At 59.0% G+C, this 24,800-nt stretch overlaps 1 protein-coding gene across 2 annotated transcripts in view; it reads left to right on the top strand.

Moving 5' to 3' along the window:
- PIK3R2 (phosphoinositide-3-kinase regulatory subunit 2) overlaps positions 1-23,684 on the top strand; it is a 36,888-nt gene extending 13,204 nt beyond the window's left edge. The window contains exons 2-16 of one of the 2 annotated variants that reach the window (XM_038384033.2): positions 2,392-3,139; positions 9,916-10,008; positions 10,701-10,763; positions 11,940-12,071; positions 12,269-12,470; positions 13,243-13,328; positions 13,804-13,909; positions 14,142-14,240; positions 14,847-15,027; positions 15,909-16,034; positions 16,492-16,634; positions 16,873-17,049; positions 17,407-17,478; positions 18,206-18,376; positions 18,836-23,684. In XM_038384033.2, the coding sequence (XP_038239961.1) occupies positions 2,800-3,139; positions 9,916-10,008; positions 10,701-10,763; positions 11,940-12,071; positions 12,269-12,470; positions 13,243-13,328; positions 13,804-13,909; positions 14,142-14,240; positions 14,847-15,027; positions 15,909-16,034; positions 16,492-16,634; positions 16,873-17,049; positions 17,407-17,478; positions 18,206-18,376; positions 18,836-19,028 (2,184 nt within the window). In that variant the 5' untranslated portion in view covers positions 2,392-2,799 and the 3' untranslated portion in view covers positions 19,029-23,684. The remainder of the gene's footprint in view (positions 1-2,391; positions 3,140-9,915; positions 10,009-10,700; positions 10,764-11,939; positions 12,072-12,268; positions 12,471-13,242; positions 13,329-13,803; positions 13,910-14,141; positions 14,241-14,846; positions 15,028-15,908; positions 16,035-16,491; positions 16,635-16,872; positions 17,050-17,406; positions 17,479-18,205; positions 18,377-18,835) is intronic. The other variant, XM_038384034.2, reaches the window with a different exon arrangement.
- The last annotated feature ends 1,116 nt before the right edge of the window (positions 23,685-24,800 follow it).

Below are 24,800 nucleotides of genomic sequence, written 5' to 3'. Positions count from 1 at the left end.
TTCCCCGGCACAGCAGCTGGGGGCCAAAGCTACCTAGTGGAGCATAGCGATTAAAGGGCCAAATGTGCTTTAGCTGTGGGAACGCTGCTGGCTGCAGCCCATGTGCCCTGCCACAGCATATCTGGTCTCCAGCGCAAACGTTTGCAGCTGTCAGATGCCAACAGGCTGCAGGTGGGTGGCTCCAGGCTGCTCCTGCGTCCCCTTTGCATCCTGAGAGCGTGTGGGTCCTGCGGGCTTTGTTCTAACACACACCCTACGATCGGCTTAAAGCCAGATTAGTTAAACGTGTGCAAGCCCCAGCATGGACCCACAGACGCCTCTATAAAGCCGGTTAGCTACATTTAGCTTGTGCCAGGAAGCTTGTGTATTGATGCAGACTCACATAATTGTTCCACTTACTGGGTAGCTGCCCCTCTGCCCTCTCCCAGCTGGAGCACACCCCCTTTGTGGTGGGATCCCACGATTCTGCCATGCTTGGCCAGGCCCTGGGCTGCAGTCCCCTGTGATCGCTGGCTGAGACCCTGCAGCTCTCTTTCTGCCGGGAGCACTGCCAGTGGCTCATACGGTGAGCAAGCACAGTGGTCCTTGGCTAGAACCAAAGCATTTCGAAGCCACCAGTCTGGACACTGAGCTGTTGCCTGGCCCCTTCCTTGCCTGAGAGGGGCTTTTAACGCTTTAGGGTTCTTCTGTGTGCCAGGCTTCCAGCTTTGGCAAAACCAGCCTTGTCAGAGGCAGGATCCTTGATGCTAACAGTTGCCCCGTTGTCTTTCAGTTGGGTGCTGAGGGCTTCTTATCTAGATCTGTTGTGTTGCTTTCCTCTTTGCTTTTTCCTGTTAAGGTAGCTCAATAGCGGGGCCATACTAACACCCCCCACCCCGCCCCAAGTTACACAGCACTGTAACTTTATCTCCCTGCCCAGGTTGTGTGCATGCAGATAACCCGACCTGCTCCTGGGGGTGGCTGCAAGAGGAAGATGGAGCTAGTGTCAGATGGCTTCTGGCATGGACCTCTCAAAAGCAGCTTGAGTAGCTAATAGGAATGGCATCCGGACTTCCCAAAGACATTAAAGACTCGAGGAATTCCGGTTTGACCTGCTCTTGGTAGCTGCAGACATTCTAGTGCCACCGTTGTTTTTGATTCAGCTGCATGTCATGCAGAAATGCTGCATCTTACCCCGAGGGAAGCTGAGTCAAATGGGAAGCTTGGGCACAGCTGGTTCAAAGTGCTGTACGGGTGTGTGGGCATGCCATCGTTTCTCATTGGACTCAAATGATTGACATCTGTTCTCTCCAAATTAAAATGCTGTTAAAAGTTTGTTCCTTTTGGCGGCTTTCTGGGTCAGGCAGGCCCCATGTTCTTCTGCTCTTTGTATTTTTGAATCACTTAAAGGCAACTGGTGACTCTCAAATTCGACTAGAGTTGAGGGTGTTAACAATTCATTTCTTCCTAACTCTCTCCCCCCTCACCTCCCTCTGTCCAAGAAAAATCCTCCCCTCCCCCACTAGGTATCCAGTAGCAGAAGTGGTTTTGCTTCAACCTAATCTTTGAACCTCTTCTGTGTGGCAGCTGCCAGGCATTTGATGAGCCTGTGGACTACAGGTGCAGAGACTTAGGCCATGTCTATGCTCTGGGCCCTGCAGTTGGGCTGGTGTAGCACCCTAGCATGGAGATGCCCTACAGTGACGAAAGGGGTTTTTCCATCACTGGTGATAATCCACTTCTCCAGGTGTTCGGTGGAAGAATTGTTCTGCTGACACAACCCCATCTACAATGGAGGTTAGGTTGGCATAGCTACAGCTGTAGCTATGTCGATGTAACTTTTCTGTGTGGGCCAGGCCTTTGTGGTGGTGATCTCCAGAGATTTCTTAGTGCACAGGAAAACATACATTAGTGAAAAGTATTCCGCTTGACACAAGAAGGAAATTGGTGTCAGGTTCTGCTCCAGGGCCGGGTGGCTTGGAGGGCTCCTTTATCTGTTTGTAAATGTTGCTGTGTAAAAGATCATGCAAACAGGAGAACAATGAATTACTTTCCACAAAGTGCTATCAAAGAGAGCAAAGTGCAGACAGGCAAACAACGCTCTGTGTTCTCTTTATCTTGCAGTTACCTTGGGTGTTGTAAGTCCCAGACAGCAGAGGAACCATGCATTGAGCAGGGGCTTCTCTCACACTTTTGCAGTTTATGGATCAAGTCAGTCCCATGCTCTGACGTGCCTGTACTTGGGATCCAGGTGTCAATAAGGGACTGACTTGGTTGCCTAGTGCGTGGAGCTTGTTTTACTGAAGTGATTAGTATGGCGGAGCCGTTTGGATGTTGGGGGCATGACAGGAAGGGCCGTCCTCTGGAGCATTTGGCCATGATGTAACAGACCCTCGTTCTTCCCCTTTCCAGGTTCTGGGAAGAGAAGAGGCAGCACACACCATGCTTGGCTGAAAACACGCTGTCCCCTCGCCCTACGGACCCTGAGACACCTGCCCTCTTCTAGGACTGCGGAGCCCTGAGCTGCCCCTTTCTTTGCTGCATGCCCAGTCACGAGTGCTGGATTATGTTCGTCGCATTCTCCCTCTGCTCCATCATTTGGTTGAATCGTGGCTTCAAGTTAAGGAAAAGGAGCTGCACTTCTGTGTGCGTGAGTGTGTGCGGGGCCGTCCTCACCAGGCTTTGCTCGTCCTGGCTCGTGCAAAGATGTTAAACCCACAAAGAATGGTGCAGGGCGAGAGCAGTGCCTGAGCCCCCTCCCTGCTTCTCCACGTCCCAAGCAGCTGGCCCCAGCGCCAGCTGCCCTGTGCAGCAGAGAAGATGGGCAGCACTGAGGGCTTTCAGTACCGCGCGCTTTACCAGTACTGCAAAGAGCGTGAAGAGGACATCGACCTGCTCCCTGGGGACGTCCTGGTGGTGAGCAAAGGGGCCCTGCAGGCCCTGGGCTTCAAGGACGGAGATGAGCAGACGCCCAACCAGATCGGGTGGATCCCAGGCATCAATGAGCGCACTAAGCAGAAAGGGGATTTCCCTGGCACCTATGTGGAGTACATTGGGCCCGTGAAAATCTCCCTCCCTTCCCACAGACCCAGGGTGCAGAGACCCCTGCCAGCGACTCCTGGGGCCAGCACCTCCCGCATGCAGGAGGCGCTGGAGCAAGGTAAGCCCTGCCCTGCACAGCAGGGTCTCACTAAGGTGAAGCTATAAAGAAATACGGCTTCCCTGCCTCCTCCTGGCCCCCGGAGGCTCCTCCTCTCCAGTGGGGTTGAGAGTGGAACATGCTGTGGGGTTCTCTAGTGGTTAGAGCAGCAGGCAGGGGGCCAGGACTCCTGGGTTCCAGTCCCAGCTGTAGGCCCTCGTGCTCAACCTCCTTTCCCGCCCCCCCTTAGCAAACTGAGACTGTGCCTTCCAGGGCTGCTGAAGGTTAATCCGCTTGTGTGGAGCATGCTGGAGGTGCTGATAGTGCAGATGCTTTTCCCCGCCTGCCACTGTTGCTCAGCTGGGCTTTTACTCTCTCAGCACAGGCTGAGTGGTATCATGTGAGCCCTTTCCCTCACCCCATGGCCTCTAATCCCAGACAGGCCCAGGGATGCAGGCATCCAAGGGGGGCTGTGTCAGATGCAAGTCCTGGGATGGATTTTCTATCCCGGTGAAGCGCCCTCCATCCCATGCCAGCTACAGGAACCATCGTGTGCACCCAGCCCCCTGGCCTCGAGTTTGTGCTAAATAGCCTCTTGGACCAGGCTGTCCTGAGTATGCTGCCCAGCCAGTCGTGAGTCATTCCCCGCCCCTGTGGTTTTCAGCTGGGTTTGAACTTGGTCAGCCACAATGTGCCCCAGCCACACAGTGCAGGGCAACCGACCAGCCCCCGGAGCCCCAAGGCAGCATGTCATGTGCCCCATGCAGTGCTGTCTGTGTGAGAGGGCCCTGCACACGAGGACTGTGATGGCACACTTCGGGTGTGGGCACGTTGTGCATGCCTTGGCATGCAGGGCTGTATGTCCTGACCATGCTGCTCTGTGTCTAGCCAAGAGCATGGAAGGAAGTTTTTCTGTTAATCCTGGCGAGGCCCCAGCTGTGGGGGGTGGGGAAGGCGGTGTGGAGGGAGGAGGATGGGGAAGGTGGAGCTCCAGTGGTGGGGGGGAGGTGGTGTCGGGCAGAGGAGGACGGGGAAGGCGGGGGGGGGAGGAGGACGGGGAAGGCGGTGTGGGGGGAGGCGGGGGGGGAGGAGTAGAGCAGCTGTGGGCCTGTGTGGCGCAGCAGAGCATGTCTCGGTGGGGAGAGGGCGCAGTGAGGGGCATGGGGGACAACACCCCCTGCAGCAGGAATTCAGGTTCCTGCTGACCCTCTGAGCGCTGCCTTTCCGTGCGCTGGCTGCTGCCCTGTTCCTCGAAGGTGCTTCTGTTCTGCCGGCAGTGCCTGTGTGAGCAGGGGGCCATGCAGCTTTGGGTTGCAGGAGAGCCTGTATCTTGGTGCGTGCCTAGGAAGGGAGGATAGCCGCATGGGGTTTAGTGCGGCATTCCCAGCGTGGCCGTGTGCACTGCGGGGCCCCAGGAGGGTGCAGCGGGGAGCGTTCAGAAAATGCTCCTACAGGGGGATCTCTGTGAGTCGTGCAGTCGGGCTGCCAGAAAGATCCGCGGCCCGACGACTCCTGCTCACAAGCTGCAGGTCCAAGGGCTTCCCTCCAGCCCAGGACTCGTTCCACGTCGGGTGTGCTGGCCTCATTGGCACGCAGGCCTCTCTCTCTACTTGTGAGGCAGCGCGGCCTCCCTGTCCCCAGCAGGCCTGGCGGAGGTGTGCTTGGCCAGCTGGCCCTTGCACTCCGCACTGGGCGAGCAGGTCAGCCCAGGGGCGCTGGCTAAGGCTGTGCGATGGGGTGGAATGGACGGGACCAAACTCCTGGCCTATTCTGGCTGGAAAAGGGGCCAGAAATATGGCCCGTGCTTCCCGACCGGGGAGTGCTGGACCCTTTGAGGACCAGGACTCTGCCAGCGCTCTGACGCGTCCCCTCGGGGCTGGCCCCAGCCTGTAGCCGGAGGAGAGCGTGTGCACCCAGTTCCAGGGAGCTCTGGCTGCTCTCCACATCTCAGCACGGGGCTGTATTTGAGTTGAGACAGAAAGATGAAGGGAGGTCCAGGGAAGCAGCTCTGAAATTCCCCTTGCACTCTAAAGGGGCCATTCATATCCTCCTTCCCTGGTGAGCAGTTCTGCAAAGGGAGATTCATTTCAAATGTGCAAGGGCACTTTATGCCCAGCAGGGTGGGGCAAATGGTTGGAGATTGAGAAAAACCTCTTGTGAGAAATCCGTCTTTAGGAAGAGGCCGTGGTAGGATTGGTCTGTCGAGGCTGTGCTGGGGATGCGTAGCGTCACTGCGGAGCCCCGTTGTCTGCTTATTACCCATCTCGGTAATTGTACTGTGGGGGGCTGGAGCTGGGGACTCGGAGCCGGGATTCCTGGATTCTGTTCCAGTTCTGCCACTGGCTCAGGGTGGACAAAGCCCTTACCCCCACCATGCACCTGTGTGAGACGTGGCTGTGGGGAGAGGATAAGTGACTTAGGGTGAAAGACGCTCATGGGCACAGTGGCTTTGGTGGCAGCAAGGTGATAAGGGGACTGTTTTCGTCACACTGCATCTGGTGTGTGTGGCAGCCCCCGGAGTGAAGTGGCTTAGCCGGTGTTTGCTGTCTGTGAGGCGCGCGTGCGGAAAGGGTAGCTCGGGAATGTTTCCACTGCTGCTATGTGAGCTGCCATGGTCCCTCCCCAGCCTGGAGATGCTGGCGGCTGCTGCCTTCTGAAGCAGCACGTTCCAGGCCGGCCACGTGGGGAGACTCTGCAATTACCCTCTTGAGCCCTTCCAGTCACTCTGGGAGCCTTATGCAGACCAGAGCAGCACTAGCTCTGCCTCTGCCCAGCAGCGGCCTGGGCTGTGCCAAGCTTCCCAGAATCCGTAGGCTTCCCGCCTTGAGCCGTGCTGCAGCTTGATCCACATCCCTCCTTAGAGCACCTCTAGAAGGCCCCTCAGTGATGCAGCCCTGCTCTTAAGCCATTTGGTGAGATTAATAGCCCCTTGGCATGATTCCCAGTGATGCCATCGCTGCACTTCAGTGGGGGATGGGGGCTTTAACCTGTCTTTCACTCGCTCCATGTATTCTATGGCTGTGCAAAGCCCAACCCCCGACCCCAGTAGAGCATCCCTGAGGGGGCTCTGAGTTGCACTGCTTTCCATAGCCGATAAGCGCCTAGGGGAGCAGAGAAAGCTGCAATGCAGTGGACTGTTGCTATGCCCCCCTATGCTGAGGGCTGGGAGCAGAACCCTTACACCTTCTCCATGCAGTTGGAGGAGATCCCTGTGCAGGCATGGCCTTGGGGGGCTGTGTGTACCCACTTTAAGGCTTCTTTGTGCTCCTGATCTCCACTGCAACTCTCCCTTCTTGCTTTTCACTCACCCTCACATCTGGGATTGGGAGCCTCAGGGACTGGAATGGCAGAAAGCTCCAGGCAGGCTGTGTGAGCACTGCATCCTGTCTCCTGAGGCCTGCCCCAGAGTGGTGGGCTCGGTAACATTAGTGGGGTCCCTGCAAGATTCACAGCAGCTTTGGAAATGGTCAGGTGCCAACAAACATCTCCGGGGCACATTGGACTCTTGAGAGGATTCCGGCATGGGCACGGCAGTGAAGACGCCTCTGAAGTCTGTGTATCGGGTCTAGTGGCGCTGTTGGCAGCATCCTCGTTGTGAATGCAGAGGGTAACCCGTCAGTGTCCCAAGAGTTCAGGTGCTGTGGGGCTGCAGAGCACAGCTCCCCCTGGGGTCACCACCCCAGAGCCCACTTAGTGCCACCCAGCCTGGGCACTTGGTCTCTGCCTGTCTCATGTTCTGCCGTAGGCAGCTGGCAGGACTGCGGTACCCTCCTGGACTGAACTAGCCCCTTACAAAGAGCCCTGCAGAGACGCAGTACTGAGCGACTAGAGAGCTGCACTGACCCCTTTCCTGGAAACACAGCGGGCATGGTCGGGGGCCGCCCCTCTCTCCCCTCCTGGCCTTAAAGCTTAGCCGAGGAGCCCAGATGAAGGGTCACAAGCTGTTCCTGGTCTGGGGCGAGGGATCAGCATCTGAATTGGGCAACCAGGTGACAAGTGGCAGCCACCCCAGGATCCTCTAAGCAGCCGCCCTGCCCCAGGTGAAAGCCACATCCGAGCCCACTGAGCCCTGGGCAATGTCCTGGCGGGCAGCGAGTGAGCATTTCTGGCTAGCGACTGTATGTGGGAATGGCCCCCCTCCGCCCTTGCTGCAGTGTTGATGGCTGCAGGAGGCAGGTCCTCAGCCAGCCAGGACCCACCGCCTGGAGGGACTCTAGAGGGAGGGGCCTTGTGTACTTGGGCTCAGGGTGACGCTGCAGCTCTGGACCTACCTGGTGACTGCTTCAGCTGAATGCAGGGAGCCTGGGCGCCCAGGAGGGCTAGAGAGACGAGCCCTACTGTGATCCTGCATTCATAGCTCCCGAGCATGAGAGCTTGTAGCCAGGAACCTTGAGTCTCTCCCACATGTGATGAGTCGCTGGGTCTGCCTGCATCTCACAGGCCAGGAGCTGAGGGCAGGGCTTGCCCTGGGAGAGTCTCTGCAGCAGCCCCAGGTTGCAGTCTGGACTGCACACTAATGGGCATGGCTTAGCATTCGTGCACAGAACACAATAGCTTGTCTGGGACTGCCAGTAACCCTGGCCCTGGGGCCAAGGCTGGTTTGGTGCCAGCAGCATGTGGATGCACTGAGGGAAGGCAGGCAGTGCCTTAAAGCCCCTACATCTTGCCAAATCCAGCTTTCCCATGGGTCTAAATCTCCCATTTCTAGCCCTGATGCTTCCCGGGTCCAGGAGTGAGGAGCCAGAGAGCTCTGAGAGCTGTTCATGGAGCTCGTAACAGTAACAGACTGGGTGAAGCCAAGCACTAGCCCCCATAGTCTGGATGGTCTGGGAGCCTGTGGAAGTGTGTTCGGGTCTGGCAAGCATCCTGACACACCCACGTTCTGACTCGGTGACTGTGATGGGCATGCTCCCAAATAGTCACTATGTTCTTCATCTGTAACCAGCCTCGTTCCCAGCACAGAGCCCTGCCCGTGGGGCCTTTTCTTATGTGAAGGAAGAATCCCTACAGTAACTCACTGTTTGGCCCTGGGATGGCTGTGCCACGCAGCTGCAGGGCCTGCAATTCAGCAGCCTTCTGCTTGCATCCCTGATGTGGCCGGGCAGTCCAGCACTGCTGCAGGGCCCAGCGTGCTTGGGGATTTCACGCTGAGACCTGTAATCTCTGTGGCCCTGCTTCCACGCTGAAGAGGAGAGTTCCAGACATCAGTTCTCTGGCTGCTGGCAAGTTGGCATGGTGTGACCCCTCTGCGTACCCAGCAGACATCGCGATCAACATGCCCAAGTGTAGCACTGGAGCAGGGGTTCTGGCTCGCTGCTGAGCACGTGTGTGGAGGCCGACTCCTGTTAGCTACAGTCCAGACACTAAGCAGAAGTAGGGACATTCTTGGAACCCTTCAGGGCAGCCGTAACCTGGAGAAAACTCCTGCATGAACTAGCTCACCCAGTTAGATTTCAGGCCTTGGTGTGTATGTAGCAGTCATATGATCGTTGCGGTTAGGGCAGGGGGGTGGGGGTCTCCTGACTTATCCTCCAGCCTCTGGGAAGGGTGAGGGGGGACCTGGACTCGGGTCTCTGCAGGGAGTGCTGTGTAGCAGCTCCTACTGGGGACACTGGCGCTGCTGCCTGCGGGAGGCAAAGGGCCAGTTTCCATGTTTAACAAGCAATCAAGGGCAGGAATGTGCTGACATGGCATTCTCTCTGGATCTGAGGATTAAGCCTGGCTCCCTGCAGCCAGCTCCCCCACCCCCCAGATCCGTCAAGCCCCCCCTTAGCAGCCAGGGTCAGGCACTAGATCTGGGCCTGGAAGGTTTGGATACTGCATTAACCCTTCCTGTGCCTGGTTGTGTCAGTCTGGCAGGAGTTCATGAGTCTCTTTCCCCCTTGGCTGGGACTGGGTTAATTCTCACAGGGCGCATGGCTCTAAGGAGTGAAGTAGAGGAGAGTTTTATCCTTCCCCAGAATGTCCCCCTCCCTCCTGCCATTGCATAATTTTGCTAGATTAAAACTTCCCACCAATGAGCCCTGACTACTGGGAGAGACACAAACCGCACCCTGAGGATCAGCTGGCCTGGGGTCTGACCCAGACCCAGCCTGGCCTGTGCTCAGTGGGCAACGCAATGGGGCTGGTTCCTCAGAGTGTCGGGTCCAGTCCGGTTCTGTTGCGGGGTGTGTACATGCCTCGCCACCGCTTCCTAAACGCCTGAGCTTCAGGAAATTATATCCCTGCTTGCAAAAGAATTGTAGCATTGCTCTCTGCCAGGAAGAGGCTGGAGCAGCTCTGGCTCCACATGGCCCCTCTCTCCTCCCCCTGCCCCAAGTCAGCCTGCCCTGAGTGGAAAGTAACTTAGCCCTCCCCTGAGCACCAACCCCGCCCAGGGGGCCCTCCCGCCATCCTTCCCCCAGCCCTCCATCGGGCCAGCGGGGGCACCTCCCAGGCCCTTGGCTCACTGCTAGCATGAGGCCAGCCAGAATCAGTGCCTGGTTGTGCCAGGTCCTGGACAGGCTGGATGAGAAGCTCCCTAACCCAAGGACTTGCCCCCAGGGCACCAGGTGGGCTGCGGCACCTTGGCTGTCTGAATCCCTGCTGAACGAGCAAGCTGCCGACCTGCTCCTGTGTTCTGGAGTGTGGGGGCCGCCCCACCCCAATGGGGAGGCAGCCTGGCTGTGGGCCCAGCAAGCCTGTGCGGTGGGTTGGAAGCGAGCCAGGCAGTCAGAATTAGTCCTGTGGCCTCAGCCTCTGGCTGTCGGGTGCTACGTGGGCTCTAACTGCCTGCTCTCCCCTGCTGTCTCCATCAGCATGGCTCCTCCCGGACCTGGTGGAGCAGTTCACCCCCCCTGAAGTCGCGCCCCCGCTTCTGCTGAGGCTGGTGGAAGCCATTGAGAAGAAAGGTGAGAGGGGAGGGGAGGGGGTTGGTGTCCTGAGCCCCCGTGTGAAGTAGCAAAGGGCAGCATCCATTGTTAACCCCTTCTCTGCCAGGACTCCCTCCAGGCACAGCTACTCCACTGAGCCGCTGGAAAGCTGTGCCGAGAATGCCTGGCAGGCGGCAGGGAGCCATGAAGCCGGACACCCCAGCAGCCTGGCAGTGCTCATTATCAGGACGGGTTTAGTCTGTGTCCTGTCAGCCCAGCTGGTGCCACTACAGCATGAACTCATCATGGGACTAGCTATACGCAGCAAGTTCAGGCAGTGACCTGTGGCCCAACTTGGCAACTGCTGGCCCAGGAATCCTATGCTAATCCAGGGCTGGTGGGTGGCTAGTTGTTTGTAGGCCAGAACTTAGGCTGGGTTTCCTAACAGATTGTGCCATCACCTCGGGAAAATGGCAAATGCTCTGTCTCTGGAGTCTGTTAAAACAGCCTGATCCGAGGCTGGTTAGCCCTGGTTCAGCTGACGTGACTCTGAAGCCCTGATCTGCTAGGACATGGCTGGTGGGCAGGGAATGGAGCTAGCATTCCTGCTGCAGGGATGTAGCTCCATTGGGTTAATAACTGCTGTGGCTGCAGCTGAGAGATTATCAGCACTGCTGAAGTGGCTGCCTCTATTCACAGAACTAACATAAACCATCCTGCACTTCCCACAGGCTTAGACAGTGAGATGTTATACAGGACGTCTGGCTCGGAGTTGAGACAAGCGCTGAAGACCGGTAAGAACCAGTTCTGTACGGAGGGGAGGCGAGCTGGGTCAGATGGATGAGATTAGTGGATGTGACAGTGCCAGCAGTAATGAAATCCAGGCCAAGCTTGTCTTCTGTCCTCGGCAAGTGGTAACTTCCCAGCAGCCAGTAAAGGACAGGCCCATCTTGCTGTGTTGGTGTCATTGCACGTAAGGGAAGCCAGCAAGTGTTGCTTTCGAGGCGGTTGCACTTTCCTTTAGTTTGGCAGGAGGAATCTTGTGCAAGGGAACGTGGACACGAGTTCTGCTCTTTGGTTGCGGGGCATGGAGCTGATGTCACAAGCCAGCTCCTCCTGGATCTCCTGCTACACACTGAGTGTGGTGGGCCCGGTCCCCTCCCCAGTCAACTCCGAATTGATGGCCATGCTCCCACGCTGCCCTGGCAAAGGGCTAAATGCTGCTTCCCCAGCTCTAGGGTGTCCCAAACCACGAATAAGCCAGAGATCAGCTCAGCCATGTCACTTGCATTTGCTCACTTCGTGCACGTGCAGCTACAATGGCAGCTGATCTCACTGTGCTGGCTGCCCTCTTGGCTGGGCCCTCAGAGTCCAGGTTTCAGGGAGATAGTTCCCTGCCTTCCGCTTGACTGGGGTGCAGCCACCTGGGGGTTGCCCCAGGGCTGCCTGATCCTCCTCCTTGTGGAGAGGTCTAAAAATGCAAAGGCCCTAAACCAGCTGCAGCAGGGAGTCTCTGGCCTGCCTGACGCCCGCTTCCTGCCAAGCAAAACCAAGCTCCAGGGCTCTCTGGTGTGAGAGGAGAGTAGCGAGCATTTGTGCTCATGCCAGTGGAGTTGCACTGGGCTGCGTGGGATTTGCAGGACTCCTGTCAGGGCTAGGGCAGCACTGCTGCAGTCTGTGTCACAGCGAGGCCTGTATGCCAGGGGTCCCTCGGGATGGGAATCAGAGAGCGTGTCTGTCCTTGGCAGCTCTGCCCTACGCTGGGCCTTGAGGGACCCCTCCCATATGCCCCCCCTTGCTGTGCCTCAGCAGCAGCCACTGTTGTGGATTCTGGGGCCTCTCGTGCCCCCAAGTTCCGCACTGGGGAAACTCCAGCTACATCCTTCAAAGCTGAGCTGGCCAGAGAGCCACCGGGGGCTGCTGTGTGTGAGACCTGGCACCTGCTGGAAGGGTCTGTCTGTTCTGTGCAGATTGGGTGCTGGGTGACGTGGAGCCATTCGATGTGCATTCCCTGGGTGAGGCGCTGCGAGGCTTCCTGCAGGATCTGCCTGCTCCTGTGGTCCCAGCATCTGTGCATGGCGAGATCCTGTGCATCCTGCAGGGTAAGGACTGTGCTGTGGGGGGAGGGGAAGCTAATGGGCAGGAAGTGGGGGAGGGTATTGATGGGCTCCAGGGCACGGTTGGTGTTAACCCTGGTGCACCAGAGGCAGGTGGATTACAGAGCAGCCCGTGTGCACTGGGAGCGCTGGAGAGTGAGGCAGGCTTGGCCCCTTCCAGCGTGTGTCTTGCTTCTCTCCAGAGATCCCGCAGCCAGAGAGCTGCAGGAAGCAACTGCTGCTGGCGCTGGAGTCTCCTGCGGTCCCTCTCCAGAACCTGCTCACCTTGCAGTTCCTGCTCCACCACCTGGGGAAGGTGTCCCAGCAGGCCGAGAGCAACGGCCTCCACCCTCGGGCCCTGGGCGAGATCTTCAGCCCTCTGCTGCTCCGGCTGTCTGGCACCAGGTACGTGGGCTGGGGGTTTGCGTCTCACCAAAGGACAGATGGGGAGAGCAAGACGTGGCTGGTGGTGCTCTGCCCCGGGAGCCAGCCTGCCAGCTCAGCTCATGCTGCCATGGGCTGGGTCTCTGAGCTAGGGGTGTGCAGGAGCTCAGAGTGTGGCTGGGGGCCCTGTACTTCACCTCCTGCATGGTGACGCTTTGCAGACATTGGCCCCTGACCTTACCCTGTCACACCCAGATCACGCTGCCTCCTGCACCAGCATCAAGGGGAGATGAATGGTGTCAGCCCCTCGCTGGTGATCTGTAAAGAGACCCTGACTTAGCCCCATTGGAGATAAGCTGCTGGTATGAGCAAGGGGTGCAAAGCCCAAACTGTAACAGCCAGTACCTCTCCATGGCCTCTGGCAGCTCCACCCCACAGCTGAGTACCTGTTCACCCCCAGAGTGGAGAGTTGGGGCCATAGGCTGCAGGCAGAGATGGGACTAGAAAGTGGGGCAGACCCTGCATCTGTCTGTCAAGGAGCACCTTGCTAGTTTGGTGAGTTGGGGGCAGTAGAATGAAGTCCCATCCCCCCACCCCAGGGTTACATGGGATAATGCAGCACGCTGCACTGCTCATCTGAACACGCACCCTAGAGCCCATGGGGGGTGCTGGGGCAATGAACCCCCATCCCCCTCTGGCTCAGGTTACAGCCCAGCACCTGCCACGATGCCTCCTTCCTGGACCGGTTGGCATCTCTCCCGGGTGCTGATTTCCGGTCCCTGTCTCCCTGCAGTGCAGAGCTGAGCCCCGATTTCTCAGGACTCTTCCTGGAAACGCTTCTGCAGGTGAAGGACTCGGAGCCAGAACAAGTGCCGCCAGGTACTGAGCCCCACAAGCTGCAGCGCCCTGGGGCCCTTCCGGGCTGCTGGTCACTTCCTGTGCGACTTGGGAAGGAGGAGGCTGTTCAGCTTCCCGCCAGGGCTGTGTGTTTGGTTCGTTCCCATCAGCCCCTGTCACGCAACGGGCACCGCGCAGGGCACTCACTGAACTGGCCCGAGTTGGGACAGGTGCAGAGACGGTCTCTCCCGCGCACGGGGAGGCGCTTGGGGGGGGCACTCAAGGGAGTGGGTCCTGCCTTTGCCTGGGCCATGCCTGGAGGACGCTGCATTGGGGCTCTCGAGGTGGCACCTTCGGCACGCCCAGCACCAATGCGGTTCAACGCCCATTTGGAGCTGGGCCAGGGCAGCCTGAGAGCAGGCATGTGGCACGGTGCCAGGGCTGGTGGCAAGCAGATCCTGGCTGGAGTGGGGCCCGAGCGCAGCCCAGCTCCAGTGCTCACCTGCCTCTCTTGCAGCTCTGCCTCCGAAGCCCTCGAAGCCGAAGCTCGGTGGAGCCAGCCTGGCCAATGGGAGCAGCGCGCCCCTGCAGGAGGCAGAGTGGTACTGGGGCGACATTTCCAGGTACCGGGCTCTTCACACTGTGTTCCTCTGGGCAGCGGGCCAGCGAGAGCGCCCCCCATACCCCCTGGGAGCTGCTAACGGCCTGGGGCCCCCATGTTTGGGAATGCGTGGGGCTGGGGCCAGGCAGGGTGAGACTGACTAATCCCTACACTCCAGCCCCGCACGGGCGAGGGTGGGTTCTGTGGGTCATGCCCTGGCGGCTGTGACCTCGCGTGCCCTGTCCCCTCCCCAGGGAGGAGGTGAACGAGAAGCTGCGCGACACACCAGATGGCACCTTCCTAGTCCGCGATGCCTCCAGTAAGATCCAGGGGGAGTACACGCTCACACTAAGGTAAGGGTGCCCCAAGCCCTTTAGGCAGGGCCACTAGCCGTACGCCTAGGTAAGCCGTCTGACTGGCCGGGCTCCGCCCGCTGTGCATGCCTGGCTTGAGGAGGTTCCCAGGCACTAGTTCCCGCTCTGTCTGATGCTTCATTGCCTTCACAGGACTAGGGCCGTGAGCCCCGCGTGTCCCTGGGCTCACAGTGCTCTGAGCCCCAGCGTGGCAGCAGGGCTGCAGCACCCCCGGGCTGTAGAGCACTGATAGCCTGCCAGCTTCCAGACCAGACAGGCTCCCCCGCTCCCCCGGGTGTCTGTGAGGGGCTGGGGGGAATGATGCAGTGACAGAGGGGAAGAAAGGAGTGTGGCATCTGCAGAAGGGGTGGCAGTGGAGGAGCTTATCCTTGTCCCATGCCCAGCCTCCATCACTCCCTGGTGCTGGACTGAGGAGATGCCTGTTGGCCAGGTTGCGCTGGGTGCTCTGAGCCCCACAGTGAGTGTGAAGGTTGCCATGGCCGGAGCTCGGGGGCAGGTCGCTGCCAAGCTGGTCCCCCGGGGATGTGGCAAGTGGGTCTCTGCCTGGCGCTGAGAGCGCTCCCTGCTCCCACTTCCGCCCCGCAGGAAAGGTGGCAACAACAAGCTGATCAAGATCTTCCACCGGGAGGGGAAGTACGGCTTCTCGGAGCCCCTGACCTTCGGCTCTGTGGTGGAACTCATTAACCATTACCGGCACGAGTCGCTGGCCCAGTACAACGCCAAGCTGGACAGCAAGCTGCTGTACCCCATCTCCAAGTACCAGCAGGTCAGGCCTGGGCTGGGGGGTTTTGAGCCCCACAGCTGGTGCTGATACGGAGGAGCTGTTCCAGCCCTGCTCCCCACGCTGAGCACCGTCCATGTGAGCACAGGGCCCAGCCATGCCAATGGCAAGTGGCCGTGCTAACGGCCCGGGAAAATGCTGGATTCCAGGTCCCTGGCTGAGCTGGCAGCAGATCCTCCCACCTCTCTGGAGCGTGCGAGGCCCGGCTGCCCAGGAGACACTCGTTGGCCAGGGAGCCAGCAAGGGGAAAGGGGAGCCACGTTTGTCTGGTGTCCTGGGACACACTCCTTCCAGCCCAGCTGCATCCCCTGAGCCGTGGGGGGCTCGGCCCCAGCCGGACACTGATGTCCAAGGGGCCATGGCCAGGGTGGAGGAGCTGGGGTTGCCCAAACCATCCCCTGGGCAAGAGCATGGCCTGGAGAATGGGACACTAGTCAGTGAGGGCCACGTCACAGGAGGGGCAGGGGGCTGGGTGAGGCTGCTGAGGGGTGCAAGCAGGGATATGTGGGAAGACCCTATATTCCAGGGCTGTCCATGACGCCTCTGGGTGCCTCCTGCTCCTAGGTAATTTTGTCCTGTCTACAGGGTGGAAGAGGCGGGGCTCAGCGCAGGCAGGCACAGGGCCCCACGCTGCCCTGCTGTCTCATCCTTCCTGGTGCCCTGGGAGTTCCCCCAATCCTGGTCCTACCCCAGGCCTCTCCCCACTTCCTTCCTACAGCCCTCTCACTCCTAGGCAGCGCTGGCATGGTGGGCCAGCCCCATGTCCTGCAGGGAGAGTGCAGCAGTGCCCGCATAGCTGGTGAGGGGTGGGTGGGAGGGAGAGCAGTGCCAAGCTCTGACTCGCCCTGGGGCCTTCTGTGTGGCAGGACCAGCTGGTGAAGGAGGACAGTGTGGAGGCCGTGGGGGAGCAGCTGAAGGTCTATCACCAGCAATACCAGGATAAGAGCCGGGAGTATGACTTGCTGTACGAGGAGTATACGCGCACCTCGCAGGTATCCTGGGGCCACGCGCCTCCCCTTCCCCTCATGGGTCCCCCGGGGCCACACATGCCCCGTCCTCCACTGCTGTTCTACCTGGCACTCAGCCAGCACAGGGGTGTAATACCTTGCATGGCTCCTCCCTACCAATGGGGCCTGAGCTCTGGCTGGCTTGCCCTGCTCTGTAGGTGATATGGGCCCTGGAGAGCCCTGGGAGAGCCGCGCTGGGGTGCAGATACCAGCCTGCTGGTGAAGGTGGAGGAATTGGCAGAGTCGCCCCACTGAGAGGCTGTAGGACTTCAGAGGAAGGTTCAGGCTGGGGGCTGAGATGTGGCTGGGAGGGCTGGGCTGAGGATCAGACCATTGCTGGGCATCTCAGGGGTGGGGTGGGGTGCAGTGCAGTTGGGGCGTTTCTCTGGACTGGGCTGGGCCCCGATCCTCGGCTCTCACTCAGCGTGCCCCCTCCCCCCAGGAGCTGCAGATGAAAAGGACGGCGATCGAGGCCTTCAACGAAACCATCAAGATCTTCGAGGAGCAGTGCCAGACACAGGAGAAGTGCAGCAAGGAGTACATCGAGCGCTTCCGGCGGGAGGGCAACGAGAAGGAGGTGCAGCGGTGAGGGCCCAGCTTGGCGCTGCCAGGGACTCAGGGATGCGCGGAGCCAGAATGGAGCAGGGCTAGTTCCTTTGCAAGGCAAACTGCTTGCATGATTTTCCTGTCACCCCGCAGCCCTACCATACTGCAGCTGCCCCCTCATTCCCCTTCCGCCAGGCAACTCCAGCTGCCCCTTTGGCTCCAGCATCAGGCCCAGGTTCCCCTCCCCAGCCCGTAACTTCTGTGCCCTCCCCCGCAGGATCCTGATGAACTCTGAGAAGCTGAAGTCGCGCGTCACTGAGATCCACGACAGCAAGATGAAGCTGGAGCAGGACCTGAAGAAACAGGCCTCGGAGAACCGGGAGATCGACAAGCGCATGAACAGCCTCAAGCCGGACCTGATGCAGCTGCGCAAGCTCCGGGACCAGTACCTGGTGTAGGTGCCGCTGCCTGCCCCGTCTCCCTGCCCCAGCTCCCGGCTCTGGCCTGGGAGTGACGGAAGAAGCAGCCCCTGGGCCCTTCCGTGGCCCTAGTTGTGATCTGTCCTTGCTGCTCATTGATCCCGGCTGGCTCCTGGCTGGGCGTCCAGCCGTGTTTGGGGCTCTGGCCCTGGTACCCCCTCCTTGTGCCCTGTGGGGCTCAGCTCAAGGGGCAGCGGGACCCCGATCCTGCTTGCTTGGCTCATTCCGTGGGGGATTCTGCCCCCTGGTGGATCGATTTGTGAAGGAGGCCGGAATGAAAAGCTGCTCCTCTCCTGCCCTGCAAATCGCTCAGTTCTCGTCTTCCTCCCCAGGTGGCTGACGCAGAAGGGGGCCCGGCAGAAGAAAATCAATGAATGGCTGGGCATCAAGAACGAGACGGAGGAGTAAGTGTCCCTCCGCACTGCGGAGCGATGTGGCGCTGCGGGCTGCTCAGGGAGCCCTTCCGGCCTGGCCTGGCTTTGAGTGGAGGCGTGGCCCGAGCATTGCTTCCCCCTCAAGGCCTCACTCTGCTACTGCAATGCAGAGCACTGCACACACGGCTAGCCCCCGGCGCCGGGTCCCAGCCCCGTGCTACAGAGGGGGGAACTGAGATGCAGAGCGGAGCAGGGACTCACCCAGCGCGACGAGGGCTGAGCTGGGCTGGGAGCAGGAGCTCCCAGTCCCCAGCCCTGTGCTCTCACCAGGCTGGCTGTAGAGCTCCTTCTCACTGGGTATCGAGACATGGTGGAGATGCAGCTGCCCGTGTTTCAGGGGCTTATGTCGGCACTGACGGTGCCTCTGTGCTGGTGGGCTGCAGGGGTCAAGGACTGCAGGCTCAAAGCTGGTACCAGGCCCTGACGCTGTCAGCCTCCCTCAGGTTACCGTGAGAGCTCCCTGCGTGCCTCGGGTGCCTGGTGGAGCAGGGGGCTGGGACTGAGCCATGGGGAAGGTTCAAAGGCCCAGAGTGGTATTTGGGAAGGTGCTGGCACTGGGGAGGCACCGCTCTAGGCTGGGGGCTCCTGCATAGCAACGTAGCTCTGCATGTGGGAGCGGAGCTGGCGTAGCCTCCCCCAGCAGCGGGCGCACACCCTATGGGAGAGGGGTCTGCTCAGCCCCGGGCTTGTCTTGCAGCCAGTACTCCATGATGGACGATGAGGAGGAGCTGCCGCACCATGAGGAGCGCACCTGGTACGTGGGGAAAATCAACCGTGTGCAGGCGGAGGAGATGCTGTGTGGCAAGCGCGATGGCACCTTCCTGATCCGCGAGAGCAGTCAGAAGGGCTGCTACGCCTGCTCCGTGGTGTGAGTTCCTTCCCCGTCTTGCAGGGCCACTGTGGGTCTCCCTCCGATTGCCAGCCCCAGCCCTGCTGGGGGAGGGGCTGGGGACAGGTGGGCCGGCTGAAGCAGGGTGCGCAAGGGTCTGCTGGGCTCTCCCATTGCGGGAGAACAGGCTGATTGGGCGCAGGCGTGATGCCTGGAGCAGGCTCGGCTTCAGACACGCAGGGCTGAAGCTTCTCTGCTAAGTTCGCAGATAGGCTGGTCAGTTCCTGCAGGGACGTGGGGGTGTCTCATCCCCCACGGGCTGCCCCTGGGAGGCGGGGAGTGGCGGGCCTTTCTCATCCCCCGTGTGCTGCCCCTGGGAGGTGGGGAGTGGGGGCCCTCTCTTGTCTTGCATAGCTTGTGGGAGGGGTCCCAGGCAGCTCATGTCCCCAGCTCCTGACGGCAGCCCCGGTGACTCGTATATTTCTGCCTCTCCGGCAGGGTGGATGGAGACACCAAGCACTGTGTGATCTACAAGACGGTGACCGGCTACGGCTTTGCCGAGCCCTACAACCTGTATGCATCCCTGAAGGACCTGGTTCTGCATTACAAACACATGTCCCTGGTGCAGCACAACGATTCCCTGAATGTCACACTGGCTTACCCAGTCCTCTCCCAGCCACCTGCCAGATGAGCCACTGACGCAGAGCACAATGGCTGTCTCTGGTTCCTCCCCAGGCTCTGGCCCTTGTCTAGACGAGTCTCCTGCCCCTCCAGAGCCTGTGGGATGTTGTGACTTGTTCCTGGTGTCCCGCTCGCTCAGCAGTAGAAACCCAGCTGGACGCTGGCCGATGGGGAGGCAACGCTGGGCCGTCGACTTGGGATGGAAAAGCCGCTCGTGACTTCAGCCTTGCTGAGGAGGAGACCAGTCGCAGGCTAATTGCTGTGTGGGGCTTTGTCTCTCCCTTCGCAGTTCCCTGGGCGTGTTTTGTTCCCACTCCCCCACTGTGTGTCGCTGTATAGCTCGGTTCCTAGTTCCGGTGTGCACCGTGGGGTCGCCGGCCCAGCGGCCACGTCTCGCGTTATAACTGTGGTGCTGCCCTGTCCCAGAGCTCTGGTGGGACCAACCCTGTGGGGAAGGGGCAGGCAGCGCTCTTTCCTGAACCACGAGTGGTCGTTGCTAAAATCGTTCTCTCCTTTCCCTCCACTTCAGTAATATTGCGGGCTGGAGTGAGCGCTGGCCTTTGGTCTGCAGGGCACCAGCCTCACCCAGAGAGAGCTAGAAAAGGGGGAACTTGATCATTGAAGGGGTTGGCGAGGGCACAGCACGCTGACTCCTTGGCAGAGATGCCAGGTGTTGGTGGCACATTCCATGTAACCCCTGTGTGTGGCTTGCTGGGGAGGCTCCATTAGATTAGTTTGTTACTAACCCACCTGTTTCGCCTTGGTTGTGCCAGCTAAGCTGTGAAATCCATGTTGGTACCAGTACTTCCCTTGGCCGCCTCTGGGGGATGCACAGCTGTGCTTGTCCATTGCTTCTGGGGAGTCTCCTCAGTGTCACTGATCACAGCTAACTGTAGCCATGTAAATGCGGTTATTTTATAATCAGCTGCTTGCTAGTGCTCGTTTGTATGCCGGACCCTTGTTATGATATGCAATCCCCCAGGCAGACCGAGCACATCCCTGGCCCTGGGAGAACATGAAGTCAGAGGTTCCTGGAATGTCGGATGCTGCGAGCCCTATGCAAACAGAGGCCCTCTCTGCAAGGGAAAGGTGGGGACTAGGCCATGCCCCTCCGGCCCCGGGGCCTCAGCAGGGAGCAATGTATATGCATGAGGTAGAACTATGTATGCAAAGCCAACTGTGTCTGAAGCACTTCTAATCCTGAGTACTGTAGAGAGCGGGCATGGAGCTTAGCCCTGGGGAAGGAGCTGAGGATTTCTGTAGTATTTCCAGTTGTGTCTGTTTTAGTACGAGGGAGCAGGAGAATTGCTGTGTGTTTCCTGATGATGCCTGAGCCAGGCAGCAGTGCAGGGCATAGGTCTGACCACTGGGGCAGGGGCGGGGGCCAGAGTTACCTACTGGGTGAGACGGGGGGTTCTCTTTGACAGAGCAAAATGGTTTGGGAAGCTTCCTGGATGAGATGTGGTACCTCTCCCTCCATGTCGGGCCTCAGTAGGCACCAGCACCTTGCAGTGCCTGCCCCTCTGCCCCAGCATAGCTGGCAGTGCCAGGAGGGTTGAGGGGTGATGCTCAGGATCCCCTGGCTCTCTCCCCTCGGCACTGTGCCTGCCCAGCTCTGGGGAGGTGCTACTCGCCCCTTGATCCGTCTCCAAAGGCCTTATGTTCCGTCCCAGCTGGAGGCGGATACTTGGTCTGTGTCAGTTGCAGCACGGTTAGGACTGCGAGGTGGGCGGGGGAGATCTCAGCTGGCAGCGTAGGGAGCATGTGTGAGATCTGCTGGGGTGGGGTCTGCGTCCCGCAGCGTGCATACCATGTGTGGGCGTGCTGGAGCATGGAATAGGTTTGGATGCTCTTCGTTGCCACGATCACACTACTTCCCGCACCCTTCCCATGCCTGCACCATCAGCTCTGCTGTTTATGTCCTGCTGCTCTGGCCTGGTTTCCCCTCTAGCTCTTCTGGAAATGGTGTAGGTGGAGCCCAGCGCGGGCTGCCTTGGGCTCTCGTGACATTGGGAATTGCAGGAGCTGACGTGGCCCTACGTGTGGCGGTGTGAGCATGGGTCTCTGTTCTCACCCCTGTGCACATGCTCTGCGGCATTGGTGCCTGCGCTGGTGGGAATGGACTCGGGGCTCAGCGAGCGCTGGCGTCTCCTCGCTGGGTGGAGCTCGGCTGTCTGAGCGCCCTGGACTCTGTGCCAGTGGAGTGACATGGCTGGAGGACTCACAGCTGGGTCCAGCCACATGCTGGCCAAAGTGAGCCACATGTGTGGGGCAAGAAGGGAGTTAGCTTCAGGCTGAGGTCAGCAGCCACGATGGCTGCTGCTCCTTCAACCCCCTTGGCACAGGGGGACACTGAGGATTGGATTTGGGGTTCTCTGGGCCATGAAGGGCAGAGCCAGTGAGTTTAGCCCAGTGTGGCAGCTGTCAGTAGGTGGGAGGCGCAGGGAGGTAAAGCTCCCTTGGGAGAGGCCTAGGAGATGGTGACTCAATTGGTCAGGAAGATCACCCCCAGCTTTTGGCTGGTTGGAGTCCATGTCCCTGTGCCAGGAGACAGCAAAGCACACGAGACCCCCTGAGAAGCTGGGGCAACCCTACCTGCTCTCCCAAAAGCTGACTTGCTCCTTGAGAAATTAAGCCATAAAAACTGACCCCTCTATTATACATATTAGTATTAATACTTAGCCACTTACTTCCTTGCTGCTTGTGCCCAGCCTTCCCCACACCTCAGTGCGGCAACTTGGCTCATGGCGCCTGTCTGTGCTGCCAGACAGCGGGATTGTTGGGGTAGGGTACAGCACCTGGGCTGGGGGTAGAGGTGCTGCTCTGTCCCTGGGGCACGCGGGCTGGCAGGTGTTACATACGCTACATCCATTGCACAGCTGGGTAGCTGGCTGGGGATGCTGTGTTCCGGCTCCTCAGCCGTCCTGTGTTTGGAAGCACCTTGGTAACTCCACCAGCGTTGGGTGTTGGGATCCTGCTGAGATTAGGAAAACCTCGCCCCTCTGCTTCTAGCCTCACCCTCGTCTCGCTCATGGGCTCACCAGCCTCTCCCTGCATGGACGGTTCTAGCTTCTTGGGAGAGACTTGCCCTCTGCCCACTTTGCCTGGTCTATCGCTGCCTGACCCAAGCCTGCTTCTCCTCAGGGGAATTTGAAATTTCCCCTTCGCTCCCTAGGAGCTGAGCCGGCTCCATGTGCATGCTCTGAGCGGTGGCTGCCTTGCTTCTGTGCGTCTGCTCGTGCTGCCCTTTCAGAGTGGCTAGAGCACTACTGTGGATGGAAATGTGGTCAGTGGCGGCATCCTGTGCCTGTTGCAGAAGGAAGGCTCAGCTCTCCTCAGTCCAGAACGCAATGAAGAGGAAAGTCCCCCACGCTCCCCGCCCCGGCTGACTTTCTCTGATGGTGCCTGACTTGGCTCTTAGAAACTTGGCTTTTTCTCCTCCTCCAGTGGAAGAACAAAGCCCTTGAATCTTTCTTTCTTTCATGACATGGCTTCTTTGGAATAAGCCAGTTGTGATTTGGTCTTTGCTTTAGCTGTTGCTGTTTTACGTCTTCTGGATTAATCCGTGAGAACACTATCCTTGGATCGCCTTGGTTGTGCTCTGCTGTCTGCGATCTCATCTGCACCCTCGGTCAGGATATGAACCAGAACCTCTTGTGATTCTAGGCCCATCTTCTGCGTGTCCTCGTCCCACCTGGCAAATGTAAAGCCGTAAGCCAGAGAGTTGGCTAGTTCTGCTTTGCCCATCTCCAGGCTGCCCAACATGAAATAGCACCCAGCCAGCTTTCCCCTTTGGTCTTGGCTGCCATGTGGGGGTGGAAGAAATTGACCAAATCTCCTTGAAATGGGGCTTTGATTTGAGACCAAGCGCCCAGTCCCTGGCCAGGCCCTTTGCTAGTTCCCTTCTTGTTTCTCTCCACTCCTCCTTCCACTATGGGCCTGGTGACAGCACTGCAAGCGTTACTGGGTAGGAAGGAAAGTGCAAATCTTCCCCCTGGCGTCAGGGCAGAGGAGATTTGGGGGTGGGGAGTGGGCAGTGTTACAAGGGGAGGGGGAAAGCTGCTTTGGGGGGCCTGAGCCACTCCTGCTTCCCGGTTCCATCCATCATAGTTCGTGCAGCACATGGAAGCTCAGGGGCAGGAGCACACATGCCAAATGCCTGGGGTCACTGCCTGGTTGGGAGGGACAGCAAAGGAGGCCCTGGTCTAGAACCCCCTCTTGGCCCCAGGAACATGTGGCTTTGTGCAGGATGCTGAAATTCTGCTTGTTCTGCAGGAAGCTCTGGGCTGCATTAGTCAGAGGTGGTTTGTTTTAAGCCTGCAGCCTAATTTCATTGGAGGAAAGAGCCTGTTTGGGTTGTGAGCAGACAAGAGCCTGATTCCTTGCACGGGTCCCTGCCTGCTGGGGGGGGGCGCAGCGGGCTTACATGCCGGGGTTTGCACGCAGTCCGAGAGGAACTTGGCTGGTGAGCATTCCTGAGGTTTTAGCTCTTATGAGATATGCAATAATAAATACTCTAATCGCCATGTCTTCTGTCTGTTAGCAGAAGTCATTCTCTGTGCTCTTCTGTGTATGTTTACTAACCTAAGCCCAGGATTTGTTACTGTCAGATCATTTTTGTACGGTACTTTAAACAAAGGAAGAAATAAACTGAAAGGATGAAGCCGCTGGATGAAGGGAGGTTAATTCTTTTAAAATGTTCCTGTAAGTTCAGGAGTCTTTTTGTCTGACTTCTGCCTTTTCCCCAGAGGGTTAATTATCTCACTGGGGAGCTCTGGAGCAGGAGCCAGCTGGTTACCTGTGCTGCAGAGAACAGCAGGTAAAACTGGGCCCTGTGTGGGAGCTCCCCACCGCTCGCGCTCTGGCAGGCAGCACCCACCGCCTCTGCAGGGCTCCAGGTGCCTCTGGCAGGGAGAGGCCTGTCCAGTTGTTTAGAAGGTGTCAGTTGCCAGACAAAGACCCTCCCACCAGGGTCCAACCACGCTGCTCCAGGCCTGCCCACGGGAGGCTGCAGTGCATGGGGTTACGTGCTCTCTCCATGTGTCCCCCAGTATAGATGCGACTCCAGGCCCCCATGCCAGTGGAAAGCTCTTTTGCCCAGCCAGCTTGTGAGGGGGTGGATTTCGCATTGCATCCAAGAGATTCAGGAGCACAAGTCCCACTGAAAGTCACTGAGTCTCATGTGCATTAGACCCTGGATCCCTAACTGGGGGCTGCTGGTGCCCCAGGCTCTCCCTAGGGAGCAGGTGGAGATGTGGCCCCTGGGGAGCCAAGCTTGTGACAATCTGACCCCCTGACAGGGAAGGAAGTGGCCACGTTTTTCCCTAGAAAAGGGAAGTTCCTCAAATCTCTCACAAAAATTTGCTGGCCGCAGTGATGTGCCATGGGAAGTAGCCAGCACTTCTGGGACTTGGTTTCCTCGGGTACTGTTCAGGGTAATGCAGGGGGATAGGGGCTGTTGGCTCAGCGTGGGGGTCATGTGTAGAAGTCTCCCCATGGCCATTGGGGACAGTAACTTGTAGCATTTTATCTATGGAACTGGCCGTGCCACAGGGCGTCCGTGTTCACCCCAGCATAGACCTGCACCCAGGGCTTGCATGGCGCTTTCCACGCTGCCCTCAGCAACTGCCAGCCACCCGCCTGCTTCTCGACTTCTCACCACTTCAAAAGGGCCTCCCCCAGGTGATGCCCGAGGCCATTGCCCTGGTGGGTCAGTCGGAGCAGCTTCTCTCAGCTTCTGCCTCCCACACGGCACCTGGGAAGCAGCCTTGGCTCTGGGAGA

The sequence above is a fragment of the Dermochelys coriacea genome, chromosome 25 (genome assembly GCF_009764565.3).
Source record: "Dermochelys coriacea isolate rDerCor1 chromosome 25, rDerCor1.pri.v4, whole genome shotgun sequence".
Classification (NCBI taxonomy): domain Eukaryota; kingdom Metazoa; phylum Chordata; order Testudines; family Dermochelyidae; genus Dermochelys; species Dermochelys coriacea.
Note: the sequence above shows the minus strand (reverse complement) of the source record. Positions and strands in the feature narration are given on the sequence as shown.